General features: G+C 31.8%; 2 protein-coding genes across 3 annotated transcripts; both read right to left on the bottom strand.

Moving 5' to 3' along the window:
* Window positions 1–3,301: 3,301 nt before the first annotated feature.
* Window positions 3,302–6,412, bottom strand: LOC141689465 (uncharacterized). The gene is made up of 3 exons (XM_074493761.1): window positions 5,707–6,412; window positions 4,912–5,505; window positions 3,302–3,477 (listed from the first exon to the last, which is right to left on the bottom strand). The coding sequence occupies exons 1-3, from the start codon at window positions 6,410–6,412 to the stop codon at window positions 3,302–3,304; spliced, it is 1,476 nt and encodes a 491-aa protein (XP_074349862.1).
* Window positions 6,413–8,030: 1,618 nt separating this feature from the next.
* Window positions 8,031–19,224, bottom strand: LOC141707400 (lactoylglutathione lyase). 2 transcript variants are annotated; one of them, XM_074510538.1, is made up of 8 exons: window positions 19,094–19,224; window positions 18,761–18,894; window positions 15,839–15,900; window positions 14,763–14,823; window positions 14,470–14,549; window positions 14,331–14,398; window positions 13,812–13,901; window positions 8,031–8,402 (listed from the first exon to the last, which is right to left on the bottom strand). In XM_074510538.1, exons 2-8 carry the CDS (start codon window positions 18,851–18,853, stop codon window positions 8,302–8,304), a joined length of 555 nt encoding a protein of 184 aa, XP_074366639.1. In that variant the 5' UTR covers window positions 18,854–18,894; window positions 19,094–19,224; the 3' UTR covers window positions 8,031–8,301. The 2 variants fall into 2 exon arrangements, with proteins under 2 accessions (XP_074366639.1, XP_074366641.1); XM_074510540.1 differs by having other exon boundaries at window positions 18,976–19,128.
* Window positions 19,225–22,502: the final 3,278 nt, after the last annotated feature.

Raw genomic sequence — 22,502 nt, 5'->3', positions numbered from 1 at the left:
CTCAGTCTTAAGCTGGTTTACTTGTTCTGTAGTAGCAGCCACATGACCAAAAAGCAGAGTATTATCATCTTGAATACCCTTAAGCATCTGGATAATTTCAGACTCAGAGTGGCTAGAAGGAGCAGCAACAACAGGGGTTTTAGTAGGTAGAGTGGGAATGATCCTGACCAACTCACCATTTTCAATATGCAAGTTTGACATTGCTATGGTTTTAGCATCCAACACCTCCTTTACAAACAACTTAGCAGCGGACTTAAGATCAATCTTAAATGAGTCAAAAATCTTGGATAATAACAAACCATAAGGCAACCCTATTTTCTTCTGATTCACAGCAGCTAGCATATTCTTGAGAATCAAATGAGACAAGTCAAAAGCCCTACCAGCTAGAATCATGCCAACCACTGTCACATCCTGACAACTAAAAGTGAAATTATTTCCACCTCTAGGACACACATTAGCACGACAGATTTTAAACAAAAAATGAGCCATTGGAGTAACTAAGGTAGTCGATGGGAGGTTGGGGGTTATCTTCCACATTGTTGTCAGATCCTAAAAGACACTTAAACTGATCCATAATAGAAAAATCAGTAACACAACATAACCCTTTCCAGTAAAAACCTCAATTTCAGTGGAATTCTCAAACTTAATTAACGAACTAAGAAAAGGAAGGTTCAATCGAATACACTTATCACGAACTGTAGACACACAATTACCAAACTTATCCTCATGCAAATTGGCATAAAATTCATGAACTAAATCAGGATAATAAACTTTCGGTAATTCAAGCACGAAATTGTCCATACCAATAGTCTGAAACAAAGCTAAAGCACCGGATTGTTGAAGAAGCTTACCGTTAACCGGAATACCAGGAAGAATGGGACGAGAATCCAATGCATTTTCGGTGAACCTTTGTTCCAAATCAGGCGAATCAAATGATAGAGTGAGCTTGAGCTTCTTTGAATCGGGGGTTTGAGACACTTTATCGGCACTTTCGGTTCCCAAATCGACCACAGTGTTATCTTGTTTAGAGACAGAGCGATTGGCGAGGAGGCCTGATTTCCTTGTTGCTCGAACCATGATGAGAGCGAATTGCGATAATCTTGGAGAGATGACAGTAAGTAGTGAAAGTAACTGAAATGGTGGTGAAAATAGAAGTGAAACCCTAACCCGTGTTTGATAGCCTTTTTAGGGGAGAGTTTATGATAAAATTTTAAAATAATATAAAGTTATCCTAAAATCTAACACTTATCAATATAACAATTCATGTATATCCATTTAATGAGTATCACATAAAAAATAATCCAAAAAAAATAAAAACATAACAACATTACAACAAGCAATAATATTCAGATAATTATATGTCTCAATTAATAAATCAAATTAAACACAAATTATGACATTTTATAAACAATCATAGTAAGCTAACATGAAAAATTATGGTAAGCCAACATTACCAAACTTCCAATGATAGTTAGCCATTATACACTGCACATGCCAAGTTCCCTTCGAATGGTAGAAAATCTTGTTTCGCCAAGGGGTTTTGTAAAGATATCTGCCAATTGATATTCAGTAGGTATAAAAACTAATTCAGTCTTACCTTTGGCAGCATTATCTCTCAAGAAATGGTGACGAACATCAATATGCTTTGTTCTTGAGTGATTCACCGGATTTTTTGATATGTAGATGGTGCTAGTATTGTCACAATAGATTGGAACTTTGACACACTTGATTCCAAAATCTCATAGAGTCTGAATCATCCACAAAATTTGAGAGCAACAGCTACCAGCTGCCAAATACTCACCTTCTGTTGTGGATAATGCAACTGAAATTTGTTTCTTACTTTGCCAAGATATGAGACTTTGTCCTAAGTATGTACACACACCACTTGTGCTCTTTCTATCAGTTTGACAACCTGCATAATCTGCATCACTATACCCCACAAGATCAAATGTGTTTGTAATAGGATAAAATAACCCAAGATTAATAGTCCCACTTAAATATCGAAATATTCTTTTAACTGCATTTAAGTGTGATTCCTTAGGTTTAGCTTGAAAACGAGCACAAACACATACACTATACATGATATCAGGCCGAGAAGCAGTAAGATATAAAAGACTACCAATCATGCCTCTATACTTCTTGATATCAACATCTTTACCTTTCTCATCCGATGTCAGCTTGTTGTTTTGGTTTATTGGAGTAGATTTTGGCTTGACATTGTCAAAACCAAACCTGGTCAGCAAATTCTTGACATATTTTGATTGATGCACATAAATTTCATCTTTAGATTGCTTGATTTGGAGCCCCAAGAAATAATTGAGCTCACCCATCATGCTCATGTCAAATTCACTACGCATACACTTAGAAAACCACTCACACATAGAATCATTAGTGGATCCAAAAATTATATCGTCTACATATATCTGGATATCAAAATATCATTACCATTTTGCCTAGTAAATAAAGTAGGATCGATTTTACCTCGAATGAAGCCATTTTTGATCAAAAACTTACTAAGCCTCTTGTACCAAGCCCTTGGTGCTTGCTTTAAGCCATATAATGCCTTCTTGAGCTTGTAAATATAGTCCGAATGTTGTTCATGTTCAAAGCCAGGGAGTTGTTTGACATAAACTTCCTCTTCCAGAAATCCATTAAGAAAAGCACTTTTAACGTCCATTTGATGTAACTTGATCTTCTTGTAGCATGCATAAGCAAGAAGCATCCTAATTGATTCCAATCTAGCTACTGGAGTATAAGTTTGATCAAAATCAATGCCTTCTTGTTGATTGTACCCTTGTGCCACGAGCCTTGCTTTATTTCGAGTAACAGTACAAAATTCATCCACTTTATTCTTGAAAATCCATTTTGTACCAATGACTGAAGCATTCTTTGGTGGCTTGACAAGTTCCCAAACATCAGATCGTTCGAATTGATTGAGTTCTTCTTGCATAGCCGTGATCCAATTTTCATCTTCAAGTGCTTCTTTGACATTCTTGGGTTTCTCTTGAGCTAGAAATGCAGCATAAGCACAAAAATTTGCAGTGTCTTTTCTTGTCTTGAGTCCATCAGAAATATCATCAATAACCTGTTTTGAAGGGTGATCCTTCATTGTCCGTGTAGCTTTTGGCAATGAATGCTTTGAGATATCTTCATGTGAGATCTTCCTTATCTTAGATGGAGGAGCTAAGTCTTCTCCATCATAGATTGATATTTTATCCTTTACTCTATTTCCTCTAGGACCATCAAGAATCATCTTTGCCATCTTTACAATTGCATCATCAACTGGAGTAGAAGGTTCTGCTTACTGATTTCCAGAGGCAGTTTCAATTTCTGCTTGCTGTTTTCCAGAATTAGTCTCTGTTTCAGCTTGTTGTTTTGGAGTAGTCTTCTCTATTTCAGCTTGATGTTGTCCAGCTTCACCTGCATCATCTTCCTCGTCTCTTGGAAGATCATTGTTAGGTTCTTGAAAAGTAACATCTATAGATTCCTCAACAATATGCTTAGACAAATTATAAACTCTATAGGTTTTACTATTCATAGAATAACCAATAAAAATAGCTTCATAAGATTTAGTATCAAATTTACCATCATTACCAATTGTCTTGAGCATAAAACACTTTGAGCCAAAGATTCTGAAGTAACTGATGTTGGGCTTCTTTTTCTTGAGCAATTCATATGGAGTCTTGTCCAAAGTAGGCCTTATCAAGACTCTGTTCAGAACATAGCATGCTGTGTTGACTGCTTCTGCCCAAAAACTTCTAGGTAGCTTGCTTTCTTGCAACAATGTCCTTGTTGTCTCTTGAAATGACCTATTCTTGCGTTCCACCACACCATTTTGTTGTGGAGTCCTTGGAGCCGAGAATTCATGTGATAATCCTATTTCTTCACAATAAGTAACAAAGTCTTTTTGGAATTCACCACCTCGATCACTCCTTATACCTACAAGCTTTGTATTGAGCTTACTCTCAAGTAATTTAATTAGTTTCTCAAACTCATTAAAAGCAGCATCTTTAGTTCTAAGAAACAATACCCATGTAAAACGAGAATAATCATCAACAATTACAAAACTATATTGCTTACCTCCTATACTTTTATAAGCTTCTGGACCAAATAAGTCTAAATGCAAAAGTTCTAAGGGTTTAGAAGTAGATACCATCTTCTATGCTTTGTGAGTACTTCTAATTTGCTTGCCTAATTGGCATGCCGAACACAACTCAGTCTTGACATACTTGATTTTGGGTAAACCTCTGACTAGCTTTTTCTTTGAAAGTTGATTAAGTAAGTATATGTGAGCACGACACAATCTTTTATGCCAAACATAAGGATCTGTGTCTATTACAGCAAGACATCAAGTTGTTTTCTGCAACTCAAAGTCCAAAATATATATATTTCCTTCCCTTCTGGCAACTAGGGGGACTTTTTTAGTACCAATAGTAATAATACACTTCTCAATACCAAAATCAACCTTATGACCATCATCATATAACTGACTTATACTAAGCAGATTATATTTTAGGCCTTTAACATATTGAACTTTATCAATTGAAATGTGTTTATTACCTATTTTACCTTTTCCAAGGATTTGAAGAGTTTTGCTATCACCAATAGTCACTCTTCCACCCTTTTTCATCTGAAGACTCAAGAATTGTGCTTTGTCTCCACTCATATGTCTAGTACATCCGCTATCCAAGATCCATTGAGTTGATTTGACTCGAGCGGCAAGATATATCTACAAAATAAATAAAACAACTCAACCTTTTGGTACCCAAAGTTTGTTGGGTCCGACATGGTTAGCAGATAAAACATATAAAACATGTAAATCAGATTTCTTTATCCATTTTTGGATAAATCTAGGTGATTTAACTCTGCCAGCCTGATGATAGTAAGTTGTCTGTGTTCTGCCATTCTGACCATAGTAAGCTGTTTTCTGTTTGTCTCCTCCATCGTATAATTTCTGTACATTCTGAACTCTGTAATATTTTTCCAGATGCCCTTTCTTTCCACATTTGTTGCATATCTTCCAAGGCATAGCATAATCATAGGGTATGCCATGTTTTCCTTCATATCTTAGAGCTTTGTCCTTCTTGTTGACATTCATTCCAATTCCTTCTCTGACCAATGGAATATTTGTGTTGTTCATCATTGATTTGAGATTCTCTTCTCCTTGAACAAAAGATCCCATGCCCCTTTTCAGATCCTCAACTTCTTTTGTGAGCAGATCAATCTTTTCAACCTGCTGACTTATGATTTCAGCTTGCTGAGATGGTTCTTCTGCTTGATTTGTAGGTTCTGCATTGATTGATTCTCTGAGTTTGAACAGCTCCAAACATTCATCCCTTACTTCAATCTCCTTCTTTAGCTCTGTGATCTCCATTAATCGAGTCTTGTTTCTTTTGAGGAGAATTTTGTTGAAGTTTTCCACATGACTGACTTTAGCTTGAAGATCCTTGATTTCAGCCTCTTTGTCAGCTTGTGTAGGTACCTTCTTGTCAATCCAAGTATCCACTTTGCTCATCAAATCTTGAACCATAGTCTTGAGATAATTATTCTTCTCTTTTAACTTGCTATTTTCAGCTTTAAGGGAATAATATTCTCCCATAGATACATCCTCACATTCCTGCATGGTTAGTGGTTCCAAAACAATATATTTAGAAGATAAATTATATTTACAAGAGTTTACCTCACTCTGATCTTCTTCTGAATCACTTTCTAGGTAGCCACTTTTTGAATTTCCTCGAACAGAATCATCATCAAGTCCAACTAGGGAAAGATTAACCATTTCTCCACTTGAATCATCACTGGAAACTGAGTCATCATCACTCCAAGTCATTAGAGCTTTAGCTTTATTCTTATCCTTGAAGACAGTTTGTTGTTTTGACTTCAATTTGTAGCAAACCCGCTTATAATGGTCTGGCTTTCCACATTCAAAGCATGTCTGATCTTTAGAATCCTTGTTGACCTTTTTGTTGTTGGAAAATCTGCCTTTGTCTCTTTTCAGCTTGTTCTTCTTCTCGATCATCTTTCTGATCTTCCTGGATATTAAAGCTAGTTCTTCATCTGATTCATCTTCAGATTTCAATAAGCTGTCATTAGTGTGAAGAGCTAACTGCTTCATTTGAGCAAATGGAGCTTGCATAGAACTTGATTGGCTTTCCTTGATTTTGCTTTCAAATTGTTCGAATTCTGCAAAAACAACCAATTGATCCATAATATCTATAGTTGGAGAGGATTCCAAAGCGATTACCTTTGGTTCATAGATAAATGGCACAACACTAAGTATCTTCATGTTAATTTTCTCTTGAGGGATATGTATGCCAAGTTGCTTTAAGGCATTCAGATTTGTCTGGAATCTAGCTTGACTTTGTCGAATCGTTTTTCCATCTCGAAGCTTGAAATTTCCAAACTCATTCATTAGTTTGCTCAATTTCACCTTCTTTAAGCTCTTGGATCCTTCGTGATACAATTCCAGAGTATCTCATATTTCTTTAACTGATTTGCATGAAGAGACTTTATCACATTCACCAGGATATAACTCATTCATGATAGAATTCATAGCCTTTCCATTGAAACTGTATTTGAGTAGTTCAACCTCCGTGAGATCATCAATGTCTTTCACTTTACCTTCTTTGTCCTTGAACTCAAATGGACCCTTCTGAACAACTTTCAATGCTAGTGGCTCCCTGGATAGATAGACTTCCATGCGGCCTTTCCACCAGTTGTAGTTTTTTGTACCAAGCAAAAGAGGTGCTCGGTAATACGAGGTTCATTCGGGATATTTGTCAGCCATTTCGATCGAATACTATTCCTGTTACAGAAAGATTAGTATACCAAAGCTCTGATACCAACTGAAAATACACCTAGAGGAGGGTGAATAGGTGATTATGGCTAACTAGGATTACTTTTAAATTTTACCCGATAATAGCTTACTGAGATTTTACCAACAGAACTATCATTTGACAATGATAGTAAGCCGAGATGACTAAATGCAATGCAGAAAATAATGTGCAAAAAAGTAAATAAAACACACAAGAATTTTAGCCAAGTTCGACCCCTAAGCCCCTATGGTCTACGTCCTCGTCCCTTACCAACTTGGCAAGAGAATATATTATTGATCAATGAAAGTTACAACTACAAGATACAACAATATATATCCCTTTATCCCAGCTGGTGATAATGGCTTGCTGAAACCCTGTTTAAGATCCTGCTCTCTAAGTACTATACTACCCCGTAGTACAAACTCCTCTAGCAAGTACCACTAAACCCTTGTTTCCCTTAGCCAACTTATCCAGCAACTAATCAATACAATTTGAACAATACAAATCAAATGATAAAGTGATTACAACTCAAACTATAGACTCTCTTATATAAAATACGTATATATAGTTAAGAGCACGAGAGTATTTTCGAAACAATAAAGTTCAGGAGTTGTGAGTGTTCTTACTTGCGATTCGTCAGTCATAAAAACTGCAAGAACCCTCATATATAAACACACATTAACGTTTAAAACAACATCAACAAATTACAACGGCTAGAATCCAATTCTACCGTTTAAAATCGTTGGGATGGTTTCCAACGTTCATTTATACGTTAGATAGAAGAGAAACAAAGATGTTCAACGATCATAAAACATATATTCTATATAGTAGATTATAAAACGTTTTAACAGGTAGAAGAAGATAGAGTTTGATAGAAAAACAAACTCCTATAATTTAGGAAATCAATTTGAATAAGTTAAAACGAATTATACTTGAGCTATATATATATGATATGAAGCACGTATATTTATTAGAGAAGTCCTTACAACTGATATATATAAGAAGTTCCTATAATATCTCCATAAAATTCGACTTCCTTGTTGAATCTGGATTGTGCATCTTAGCTTGCTGTTATTCTGAAAATTTTGATCATAACTTGCGGAAATAGATCACTGTCTGATGACAGCTGTCATGATATTTAAACAACAATGACATTAAGTTGTTATATCCTGCAAATATTCTCAAATAACAGCATGATGGCTTGCTGTGTTGTGATAATCAAAACTAAGGAGTTACACTTTACTATCTAGTATTATTGATTATAATGTTAATCTATTACAACAGCAACACAATAATCTTTAACTAAAATGATCTTGGAACTATACTTTTTACTAGAGTGAAACAGAGAGGCTCAACAACTATTTATACATTTAAAATTCACAAAAAAAGACAGAATTTTTAAAAGAGTTTATCAAGATATTAAAGACCGAGTATCAAGTGCCAGAAGAACCCTCAATGATATCTTTAGAAATTATTCAGCATGAATTTAAGCAGCGCCAACGGTAACATCCTTGATAATTTTGGTGTCGAAGATTTCAATCCAATAGCCATCAGGGTCCTTAATAAATGCTATTCCTTTCATTTTACCTGTAGATAGTGTACCTTACCTTATGACTTTTGCAATTACTTGAAACTTTGTTCTTATAATCCAATAACTGAAATCTATTTACAACATTATAAACATCTTTCATATATGATACAGGGAAATGAAAACCTAGACCATACAATGTTGATTCGAAAATGATTCAGATTCGGCACCTTAATACGTGATCAAGTTGTAATATCAATGGTACACAGATTATATTGCTTTGGGAGCTTTATAAGTGATAATGTGAACTTGGCAAAAACAAAGTGATAATGTGATTTTCAAGTTGTAACCTTGTGAATTGTGATTAAAACCATGCTGTGTAAATAATTAAATTTTAGACACAGTAGTTTACAAATATATAAAGCTCTTGATACACTGGAATCATACTAAATAAATTAATTTCAGACAATAATTTCATAAATAGATCAAGCTCTGGGTTCAACAAAAAATGCTACATTGTTCAGGCATAAAATATTACATTCATTGATTACCAACAACAATCGATAACAACGAATTAAGAAAGGATGGTAATAAATATAAAGTTTAAGAAAGTCATACAAGGAAAAGGCTAAAACCTAACACTAGCAAGGAATCCAATTTCATTACATCAACTGATTATCTCGGTCACGGGACAAAGTATTTATGTTTATTTTTTAGTACATCAGAAGGGGGATTACTCTGCAGGAATAAAGCCGAAAACCCATTGGACTAGTTTTGTTTTTAGACTCAACCCATCTCCTTACTCAATCAAGTGTAATTTTGTTTTCATACAAACGACCACTCCCCCGACCAATGATCCAACATAAGAAAAAAGAAAAAAATATGTATCACATATTTATTTCAAATTATGATTTCCAAGGTGTACATTTACAAATCTTGGCCCGGTTTCATGAAGCATTTGAGTCCTACATTAGCTTGAACAATTTCAAAAGTTCCAAACATTTCTCTCAATCTAAACAATCAACTATTCTAATGTTGTGTAAAGTTTAATTTCACACTATTAAGTGACACATTATAAATTAATTAGCATGATATATATATATATATACTAGCCTATAACCCGTGCGATACGGACTAATTATATATTTATAATTTTATTATTTTCTAAAAAAAACTTATAAAAGACGGTAATTATATATTATTGAGATTAATGAAGTTAATTATTTACATATTATTTTGTGTGTATTATATCGAATGATTCAAAATTTGGATAAACTTTAAAACAAAAAAACTCAAAATATTATAAATGCTATGACTATGGTTCGAGTTATGAAAATGGAAGAGAAGATAAATATGGGACAAATTTTTAGAAGATGTTAAGAATTTTTGTGTTAAGAACTCTATTGAAGTACCTAATATGGATGACATAATATCGATTCGTGGTTGTTCAAGGCGTGAAGGACAAATTGTTACATAATTTATAATTTCATCTGTTGAGATATTTTGTGGGGTTAGTTACTTACTTTCATTATTTATGTATCTTTTTTGCTTTAGTCAATTTATAACTTATCTATTTTGAGTCTTCCACATCTTCTGTTCAAAATTGTTTTTCAAGTGATTGATATAATATCCCGAGAGATGGAATACAGAGGGTAACACCGAGTTACTTACTTGCATTGCCTCTCTTACAAAACTTCTTTGACTACCACCTTTAATCCAAATTATGATTTGGTATTATTTTTTGTAATTTTATTTTCTAAATTTTTTCATGGTTTATTAATTATTTTTGTTATATTATAATTTGAATTATTAAAACTAATTTTGGAAGGTTTTTGTTTCCGGATAAGAAAGAAGTTGAGTGCGATTATAAATTAAGTTGGATAATAATTTATAGAGTTTGTAGTTATATTAGATACATGATTTAAATATTATTGAGATTAATGAAGTTAAAATATTTACGTATTATCTTGTATGTATTATATTATTGAATAATTCAAAATTTAGATAGTTAAAATCTTAAAATGCCCTCCTACTTTGGGTCGCTTCGCGCAGGTGCATAGACTATTGAAAAGTGGGAGTTTTGAATAATAATGGTGTATTTGGATGATTTGGTATTGTTTTTTATAATATTGTTTTTTGTTTTTTTCTTGATTTATTAATTATTTTTGTTATATTATAATTTGAATTATAAAAAAAATTGGAAGGTTTTTATTTCCCTATAAAAGAGATAAGAAAGAAGTTGGGTGAGATTAGAAATCAAGTTGGATAGTAATTTATAGAATTTGTAGTTATATCAGATACATGATTTAATTTTTTTAATAATTTATAAAAGATAATAATTATATATTATTGAGATTAATGAAGTTAAAATATTTACGTATTATCTTGTATGTATTATATTATTGAATGATTCAAAATTTAGACAGTTAAAATCTTAAAATGTCCTCCTACTTTGGGTTGTTTAGCGCAGGTGTAGAGACTATTGAAAAGTGGGAGTTTTGAATAGTAATGATGTACGTGGATGATTTGGTATTGTGTTTTAGAATATTGTTTTTTTTTGTTTTTTCTTGATTTATTAATTATTTTGTTATATTATAATTTGAATTATAAAAAAAATTGGAAGGTTTTTATTATCCTATAGATGAGATAAGAAAGAAGTTGGGTGCGATTAGAAATCAAGTTGGATAATAATTCATAGAATTTGTAGTTATATCAGATACATGATTTAACTTTTTTAACTAAATTATATTTGTTTAAACTTTATTTTGGAAGATGTTAACATACATTTTAGGAAGGTGATAACCAACTGACCAAACAAAACCATGTTTCACTTATAACAGTATAGTATAGATATAGGCTTTTAATCAAATAAAAACTCCCCTTCAAAAAAAAACCAAAAAACCCTTTATTTAACACTACCCACACACCCTATTTTCACTTCCCTCGACATTCTCCATTTCAAAACCACACCCCTGAACCTACCCACCCGCTATCATCGCCATCATCCCCACCACCGCCATCATCCCACCACCGCCATCAACCCGTCGATTTCCTTCAATTTTCCTCATGTAATTCCCTCTTAATCTTCTCTAAACTTTTTTTTGATGCCCTCTCTCTTCTATACTTGTAAATGTATGAGATTTGCATGATTTTATTGAAGTAATGATATTTGTGAAACATGTTTTGCAAGATAACTCGTTTTACAAGATATTTATTTGCAGAACATAGATGGACTCCGAGGACTCCAATAAAAAGGTGTACTCCATAGAACTTTACTCTCTCCATATATATATAATAGCCTATAACTCGTGCGATGCACGGGCTGATTATGATATTTGTAATTTTATTATTTTAATTATTTATAAAAAAAAATTATAAAAAAAAATAATTATATATTATTGCGATTAATGAACTTAAAATATTTATATATTATTTTGTATGTATTATATTATTGAAGGATTCAAAATTTAGATAATTAAAATCTTGAAAAGTCCTCCTACTACAGTCTACGGCCTATAGGTGGCTTGGGCTAGAGGAAGCTAGTGGGAGTCTTGAATGATGATTTTGTCTTATTTTTTAAAAACTATTTTTTAATTTTTTCTTGATTTATTAATTATTTTGTTATATTTTAATGTGAATTACTAAAATTTATTTTGGAAGTTATAAATAGGTAAGAAAGAAGTTGAGTGCGATTAGAAATTAAGTTGGATAATAATTCACAAAATTTGTAGTTATATTAAATCAATAATTCAATTTTTTTTAATAAATTATATTTTTTAAACTTTGTTTTTGAAGGTGTTAACGTACTTTTTAGGAAAGCGTTAACCAACTGACCAAGCGAATTTCTATTTCACTTATTATGGAAAACAACAATATATCAATATTATGAGGAAGATAATTCAGCTTGTAAAGAATACCCTAATTGATATAAGATGATGCAGACCTCAGAATTTGGACAATTATATGAATTCTGAGAGTCGTTGGCAATTTGAGGCAGCTAATTATAATTGATGTGTTAAGTTGTATGAACACAACAGGAACAATTTGTTTTCTGTTCTAAATATAAAATTGTTTTTTATTTTATGGGTGTCCTATTTTAAATATAATATATGTATCCTATTTTAAATATAGTATGAAATATAATTTAGGTGACCTATTTAAAAGATAATAGAATAATCAAGTAACAACAGCCAAAATTTCAATATTTCGTCTTCTTCGGTTTTTTTGAGTATTTTGGATAGTTGAATTCCGAAAATAAGGTATTTTGGTCATTATTCCTTTTTTTAAAATAAATATTCAATAATTATATATAATATAAATATTATATTGATATAATATTTGATTATATTATTAGCTATATAATTAATTTATAATGTTGATATCATACATTTGATTACCTTTTAAAATTATAGCATTAAAATATACGATTTTTAAGGTGTATATCTTGGTTTGTTTTATAGTTATTAATAATAATTTTGTGACGTCAACTTTATTTTAAGGTAATTTCCCTGTTAAAAATTATCACTTAAACACGTGAATTTTTAGAATATATTACATAATTACAAATAGCATAAATAATCCTTAATTTTGATATACTATTTTATTATATCAGACTTATCTTGTTCACTTAACCATAAACTCGGGGGATGATAGTAGAGTTGGCAATCAGTAAGTACTACGGGTTAATGTCTTGATGAGAAAGATTGGAGGTGAGGTGTTTGTTTTTTCTTGTGTATTGTCCTCCGTATGTTGTATCATAATTCTTTATATTTTTTATAATTTATTTAATAATTAAAATATGGGTTTGCTTATATAGGAAACTGTTAAGTATTTTTATTGGAAGGTGTTAACCAACCAACCAAATTATTCTATATTTTGCTTATAATAATATAGTATAGATAGTATGGATAGATAGATTAAAAATATTTTTAAATATTTTTTTCTTGATTTATTAATTATATTATTATATTATAATTTGAATTACTAAAATTAATTTTGAAAGTGTTTGGTTTCCTACAAAAGAGGTAATAAAGAAGTTGAGTGCAATTAGATATTAAGATAAAAATTCATAGAGTTTGTAGTTATATTAGATACTTGATTTATTTTTTTAATAAAATTATATTTGTTTAAGCTTTATCTTAGAAGGTGTTAGCATATTTTTTAGGAAGGTGTTAACCAACCGACCAAAGGAAACCATGTTTCGCTTATAATAGTATAATATAGATAACTTCATATGTCAACGGTCAATATTTAACATTAAACCTGCAACTCAAATCATAATCTATAAAAAAATAATGTTCACCTCAAAGCCTTTTTCCATAATCAGTGATAATAAGTAAAATTACACGATCAAGGTACTAATCTTATAAATCCAAAAAAGAACTACCATGGAACTTGCGTACTATATATATTATATAAGCATCATATCATATCACATTTTATATTTCAACTTATAGGAATAGAAGTACCGTCATTAGGTTTTTTCACAAATTCCACTCCAAGACTTTCAAATCTTTCACAGGCCTTGTATGTGTCATCAACAGTAATGCCTATGTGTCCTGAAAGCAAAGCAATATGAGACTGTAGTTTATAATCATGTATATCCAAGTATCAATCTTAAAACAGAATATCACACATAGGGAACTTCTACATCCAAAGAGGAAGAAAAAGAACGGGATTAAGATCATATAGGAGAAAGTTTAATAATGGATGTGGTATGTGGTATTTTGCGAGGATAATTAAGGTTATAAAAGCGGAACAACATCGTCCGCGAATTGTTTTGCTCTACTTGTATGTTAGTTGGGTTTTTTTTGGGGTGGGGGGGAGTCTCTAGTGTACATTGATGTGAGCACGGATTTATACAAAAATAAACCTTTTGAAAATATATACACCCTGGGATGGATTTTAAGATTCAGTTCATCATTCTCTTAAATCATATATGTATGCAGATATACATATTTAAGTAATCTTTTCAGAGTGGGTCATACCGAATCCTCGAGGATCAGAGTTCCCATTATGGTATTTGAAATCAGGATCGCTTTCTGTACCCCAATTACTGTGACAAGTTTGAGAATTAGTATGTGACACAGCCAGTAAGCTAAAAACGTAAATGAAATTTGATCTTACTGTGTGAGCTCAATTGTGGCCTTCTTGCTAAAGGTCCAAGCAGTGCGTTCAGCGGAATTTTCAGGAGCTGCAGCTGGATCCTAAGCCAGATAGATGAAAAATGCATTAATGCAAGTTATATATGCTTTCTAGTAGACAACTAGGAATGCATACTGGAAATGCCAAAGTAATGCACCAGTTGCAACCAAGTTTTACAAACCATACCAGATATAATCAACCACGAATTGATTTCTCATATTAAAAACAGACATTAGAGAGTAAGACAGTTCTAATGTGGAGCTCACTATCTTTACCTCATATCCAAGAAAATACAAGCTAAATTTACTATCTGGGAAATCCAACCTCTTGAGCAACCTGATAGAAAACAGAGCCAACGATAATAATAGCATGCCTAAAGAAATATATTAATAAATACAAATCACTCTGGTAGAATGTGTCTTTAACTGTGTAGTTGCACAAAAGTACATACTGTGTGTGGCAGTACTGATAGCAAATATCAAGTTGCAATGATTCGGTTTAGAGCTTGTTAGAATAGGAACTTAAGAAATCTAATTATGAACCACTGGATGATAAAAAAAAAAAAGAAAGAAAGAAAAACAGTTGGGAAACTGTTTGTCAGTTTTATTTGCTCAGAACTTGGAATTCATTTAAACTTCTGGATTTGGTACAAATGACACGTTTAAAAAAATCAAAAGAACTTAAATATGGATTTAATTCAATTCCAAGGCATGCAAATACATGCATAAATTTGAGAATTTGAAATGACAACTCAAACCATGTTTGAAATTCATCATTAAAAATTAAAAATGAAACTAATGTCCCCAAACACAATCTAAAGGAATTTATAAAACAAATAATCAAATATGATTCTCGATGCTAATTAATCATGTATGCTTGTATCTCAGTGATATTATTACTTTTAAGCAATCTGCATACCTTCTTCGCCACGTCTTGCCCAATAGGCAAATAATATTGTCAATACATCTTAAATTATATTGACTCTGAACCACAAATATTTAGTGCTGTACTTCGTCTTTAATTTGGATTTGATCAACAAAAATAAACAAGGGTACTTAGTTTATGTTTAATTTGTCAAAAAATTATTTGTTAACCAGTGCAAATTAGGAAAACATCAAGTTAACCCTGTTATGTACATTTGACAACACAGTCAACACACAAAGTATAACAGAACAGGTAAGTCGCTGTCGTCTTTGTGCTGTAGAAATGTACAATCGGCAAACCCGTTTTTTTAAGCATGAACTAAGTGATGGAAAACATTACTCTGCTCAATCAGATTTTGCATCTAATAAACATATGAAAGATCAAAATTACAACTAAGTTTATTTGAAAACTTAAAAAGAAGACTTACGACATGCCGAGCACGCGCGAATAGAAATCAAGGCTGACTTTTGGATCCTTGATCCGAAACATCTAAAATAAAATAGAAAGTTTACTTAGATGTAGGCTTGCTCATTATTCATAATATATCTGATAAAATAAGAATAATATGCACATTTGCGATGCTCCACATTTCTAAATATTACACTCTTTCATAAAAAAGAATCCATAAAACTCTACAAGGTGTTGCATAAATAAATAAAAAAAATCCTATAAACTTCCACAACTTCACTCCAACATTTCAGGTTAAACTGTGGACATGAACACAAAGAACACCAGCATTAGTAGCTTAATACTATGTGCAAGCAGTTAAAATATAGTAACAACCATTATAAGTTGGTAATAATCCAGAGATTGGCTCTCAATACCGAGTAATTAGAAGAATGTCTGCTGCACTTTACTTCCACAAGAACAATAAGATCCATCAACAATATTGTAAAATGAATCACACCGGTTCTTTAATATGATAATTAACAATAATTTTGAAGTTGGTAAGCAGCATAGCTAAAGAAACTTGACTCGGAAAAGAACAGGTTCTTCAATTCCACAACAGTCCCACGTGCTACCACACACACACACACGTACATAAACTGTAAAATTTTCCTACAATAGATTCTTCTTTAGAGGATTTTCTTGGACTTTCATTGTTCAAGAACATTGTATCAAAATTTAAAGGCACTGCAGAAGAATATCACCACATCTTCTAAGCATCAAGACTACCTTCTAAATTACTCACAAAATCAACCAACAAAATAAGTTTAGTATATCGGCTTTTAAATCTAAAACTCAACATAGGGGATTTTAAATAACCGCTCTCAAAATAGATGGTAATAGATAAAGACTGCGGTCAAATAATAGCCACAGAAGGTCCTACACACTCGGCATTGCCGTTATGGACATCTTAGTTATAAAAGTGTTGAGATTTTTTAAGTTCTGAAAACATAGTGGAAGGGCAACCAGAGCTCAAGAAACCCAGGCAAACTTTGCTCAAATCTTTGTGGTTCATCGCACGAGACACAAGTAGACAAGTGGGACACTATCATATTAATTAAAACTTTAGCGGCGCAAAAGGGATTTAAAGTCTCCCAGCTTGATGTAAAGGGTGCATTAATGAGGAAATAAATGTAAAGAGCGCATTAATGGGGGATTAAATAAGACAGTTAATGTAGATCAATCTCAGGGTTACATGAGGAATGCTGATAAGAAGCAAGTATACAAGTTTAAAAATAACTATACCGGATGAAGCAAGTTACTCGTGCATGGTACAATCGCATTTACTTTATTAAAGAAGGATTTACAACGTGTCCACATGACCGCACTCTGTTTCTCATAATTGATGGAGGTAACATACTTATTTTAGCTTATATGTTGGTGACTTAATAGTTACGGGAACAGTATTAAGGTTAAAGAGTTTAAGAAATGCTTAAAATATGAGTTTGACATGTCCATTCAGGAGAGATGCGTTATTTTATTTTCTTAGGGTAGAAGTAATTCAAAGTACAAAGGGAATATTTATTCCTCCAAGAAAGTATGCAAACATATACTTGAAAGGTCTAAAATAGGACAGTTTGAAACCCAATAGCCCCTGGATTATAAACTTGTTAAAGGAAGTATCAAGTGAGGTAAGGAAAAATGGTTAGTTGTTGAATGTACATGGCAGCTACATGCCCAGACCTTATGTATGTGATAAGCCTGGTTAGCAGATACATGCGGAGTCTGAAGATACATGGGGAGTCCTTCAGAATAGCAAATGCAGGCAGTGAATAGACTTTTCCATTACATTAAGGGAACCACAGATTTTGGAGTGTCGTACAGGAAAAATGGTAATGAAGAAGTTGTAGCTTTTTCATAGTGATTATGCAAGAGATTTGGATACTTGTTGAAGCACCTCTCTTGTTGAGTGGGGGAGCTGTGTCGTGGTCTTCCAAAAGGCGACCAGTGGCCACTTTGTCTACAACAGAAGCTGAGTCTGTTTCTGCTGCTGGTGGTGCTTGCCTAGTTGTGTTGATATGAAGAATTCTTAAAAGCATTGGTCTTAGACAAAAAGGAAAAACATTCTTTATTGCAACAACCTGACAGTAATTAAGCTTTCGACGAATCCTGAATTGCAGATATTATGACAAAAGCGACAAGAGTTGACACCTTTGAACGGCTGCGTTAAGTGTTGGGGCCATGTTAACTGTCTGAATCAAACTGAAAGCCTACAATTTATTTTAGGAGAGGCTATGCTGGAGGCTGGAGCTGCTATAAATAAGTTTAATTATTCTTTTGGTTAGGCAATATTATTAATTTATTAGTCAATTCTGTTTATTAGAATAAATCCCTGAAGTTATGGGTGGTGCAGCTAATTGGTTTTAGTTTACCCTTATCCTCACATTTCAGCTAGTGATAATTGTGGTTGGTTTAGTTTGTTTCATTATACGGTTATACAAGTCCTTGCCCTTGGTTTGCTTTTCAATCAAATAAATAAGCAGTTCTTTATATCTTCAGTATATACTTTCAACAACACACCCCGAAACAAAAAAATGCCCCTCCTACCCAACTTTCATAAATTTGCATAAAGGCCAATTGACAGACTGTTGTCCTCAATTTTACATACATAAAGCAGTTCCTTATATCCTTACTATACATTTTCAACAACACCGCTCGAAAGCCAAAAATGCCACTCCTATACCTACTTTCATCAATTTTGCGTAAATGCCAATTAACAGCCTGTTGTCCTCAAACATCCTATAACTATGATCCACAACATAAACAAACATCACTATAAACAATCATCTCTTTATACAAGCATTGTAAAAATACATATTCGACATATTAATGCTAGAAAACAAAATTAAATACTATCACCGAAAAAAATCAAGAAAGTTAAAATATAAACACAGTGACTTACGGTTTGCTGCATTATATATTCTTTAGTAGCTTCATCTGGAGTGACATGAAGACCCGGATTGTTAGATGGGTTTTCTTTTGGACCCGAAGCCATTGCTGATGTAATCAAGAACCGCCTAGACAAATTATAATAACCTACAAAAGAAACAAAAAAATTGTAAGAAAAAAAATAAATTTAAAATATGGGTTTTACAAGATTAATCAAAAAGTTTGAACCTTTGGATTGATTGTGGGGAATAAACAAGGGGTTTGGATTGAATCGGAATAGGGAAAAACGATTAAATATACAAGTTGTAAGTAAAGAAGCCATTTTTAAGATACAGAGGAAGCTCACCTTGATGATGCGATGGTGGTTGTTTTTTGTGGGGTGTATTTTAATTAGAGAAATGTGGATTGAATTCCGATTTTTTTAACTTTTATCATATATTTTCGGTTGCCCAAAAAAATCATAGACCTGGCTTTAATTACATATTAAAAATAATTAAATTAAATGAATAAATTCTTTATCTATTATACCTATTACTGGTTTAAGTTAAAATGTTTTTCATAGAAATCAAACCCATGACCTCATGAATTAAGAATAAAGTTTACGACCATTACGCCAACACAATCTTTGATACAATTCGGTAAAATCATTAACTAACTACATGTATTTTTAACATGATATTTTAAAACTATTTAACAAATTACACATATATCACTTTAACATCGACTAACCCTATCAATAAATGAAATTATATTCACATATAACCATGGTAATAGATAAGAGTTATAATTATTAAAATATATTTTTTCAAAAAAAATATGCATATTATACAAATGATAAAAATATGTATAATGATTAAAATTTATTTATACAAAAAATCATTTAGGTGAACAACGCTTTTTGAGCCGCTAGTTTACATCCTAATAACAAATTTAATATAAATTATAAATTTTTTAACACAAATACAAATTCTTTTGATCCCACGATTCAAACAAAATCGGAATAGGTGGGAATATAATAAATTTAAATGTGAATCTTCTCATAAATCATCAACATTTGATTTTTGTATTCACCATCCTCTTCATAATCACAGTGCTCTGAAAATAATTTAACATGATCAGAGATTAATATAAATAAATGAGAAATGGTGAGAGTGTGAAATATGGGTGGTCAAAGGAAAGATAAATGTACCTATGAGATGAATGAGGTGATTTGAAAGATTAAGGTGGAAAGAGTGTAGTCGGAGGGTGACAGAATAAGTAGGTAGGGGATCTTTGAAAATAAGTTATAGGAATACTATAAAGTATGAATATGGGTAAAAGCGATAAAATGTTCATTATAAATATTGTGACTAAGATTTAAAGTAGTTAGAAATGTGGGGTTTAGATTGGTTATCCTTTCTCATTCCCGGTTATAAGATATTTTATCCTGACTAAATGACTTCAATTGCAATGAAAGCACCGATATTGTTGTCTCTAAATTTTGTCAAAAATGTGTTTGTTAAGAAAATAAAAATATGGTTAACACGTTATCCTCCTAAACGAGTATACAAGATTTTCATGAAGATATTTTATTAAAATTTATAATCTCAACTTTTACGGTGAACTAGGCATAAAAATTACTTAATATGCAAATCTTACATGTGAGTAAACAATTAGACTTAATTTTACTTCTAATAAACAAATAAAAAATGTGCTGACATTATAAGTTTTCATATATTATATGGTGCGACTGAAATAAATAAATAAATACTTTAATTTATGTCATTTACACGATATGTATAAACTTAAAGGATGAGATGCAAACATAATCAACAACTCCTATATTGATATATAAATAATGAACTATAGGAATTAGAATGCACATCACCTTATGCTTTGTAAGATTTTCCAATTTTTATTACAATCTTCTATATATAAAATAAAGAAATGATAATACAATTATTATAATAAAAATCATTTGATGTTTTAGAAATTCAAAAGTGTAACATTTTGCTAAATCACTACTAGACTAAACACCTTAGACATCTTTAACCGATGTCTATGCAAAAAATATGTGATGTCTTCACGACTGATGTTAAAAATATTTTCTCATAGACATCGGTTTTTAACCGATATCTCTGTAACCTTACACAATGTTTCTCGAAAATTTCTGATGTCTAATTCACATTCTTGTTATCTAATTGAGTAATGTCAAGTTCAGAATTGCAATATTAGGACAATTAGGACTATTTAAAATAATAGCACACAAGCAATATTTATGAGCCAACATCGATTTAAAAGAAAAAAATTGATGTCTTCTACCTATTAGACATCGGTTGTTTCTGAAGAACTGATGTCAATTGTAAAAATAGACATCGATTATTTTCTAAGTAACCGATGTTAATATGATAAATAGATATCGGGTGTTTATTTTTGAATCGATGTTATTGCCATTTTTACATGTGCTAATATCCCTTGATTAACATCGAATATTTCGTTTTGATTAATGTCTTCGTGATTTTAAGACATTGCTTTAATATGTGTAAACTGATGTATATTTATGATTTTTAACATCGGTTCTAAAAAAATGTGATGTTTGTTTCTATTGTAATAAAATTGAGCATCCCTGTTTTTGCATGAATCAGAAAACTACCATAACTAAAAACTGTCTTAGCAATCAACCAACAATTTTTCATCCAATCAACAACCATTTTTCATCCAATCAACAACCAAGATTCAACCAACAACCTAAAACATCTACTAGAAAATTCAAAAGATCTACATCGACCAACCAACAACAAACATAAATGAAACAGTTCTAAAATATTGTCAAACCATCTTACAAGTTCGATCATCTAGTACATTATGAAACCAGAACTTACAGTAGCAAGGAAAGGAAATTTACAATCTACATTTTATCCCGAATGAAGTCGATAACATCATAGCGAACCTTGTCCAGCTCCTCTAGAGTATAAGACTTGCGAGTCTTGGTCGCCCACTAAAAATTGAGTAAACCAAAAAGGGAAACTAGAAAAAAAATCATCTTAAATGCCACATTCAGTCATAAAAAAATGAATGTGTAGACCTTAGAAGTAAAATATATTTTCTTGTCCTAAATATTTTCCTTCATGTACCTCATGACCACATAACCACATTCAACCCCACAAGGTTGTTTCGAGGATCCCTGTTAAGATAAAAATAAAAATCAGCTCAATTTATAAATTGATCAAATCATAATTACTGTCTACAAGATTCTTACTACAAAAATTATAATATAAATTACTTACTGCGAGATTCTTGATTTTAGGAGCTTTTTGCCCCTTCATGTTTGAGAATTAACTTGTTTTATTGTTCTGCATATTATAAGGACACGGTGTCAAGAGTCATATTTTGAATACAAGAAATAAATTAAAATAACCTAAAAATTAAAATGAATAATTTTACTCTGATAAAGTTTTTTTCAAATCATCAAAATGAGTTGGATGAGGCAAAGGATTGAGAATGTAAATGTCGCCATCCCATATTACGACCAGAATCCAGTTAAAACTGTATTATTATAAATTTACACAAGTAAGATTTTTTTAAAAATAGCCTAAAAACCTAAAAGAAAATTAAATTAATAGATTAAAATATGCATTTAAAAATACTTACTGATGATTATGTGGCAGGAAGAAGATGTGATTTTGATTACCCTCTTTCAACCGACTACCAACATTTTGTTGAAATTCAGCATTCAAGTTAAAGTTGGCGCCATGATCAAAAAATCCATACATGAC

The sequence above is a fragment of the Apium graveolens genome, chromosome 2, assembly GCF_009905375.1.
Source record: "Apium graveolens cultivar Ventura chromosome 2, ASM990537v1, whole genome shotgun sequence".
Taxonomy (NCBI): Eukaryota; Viridiplantae; Streptophyta; class Magnoliopsida; order Apiales; family Apiaceae; genus Apium; species Apium graveolens.
This window is presented reverse-complemented; position numbering and strand designations above follow the sequence as displayed.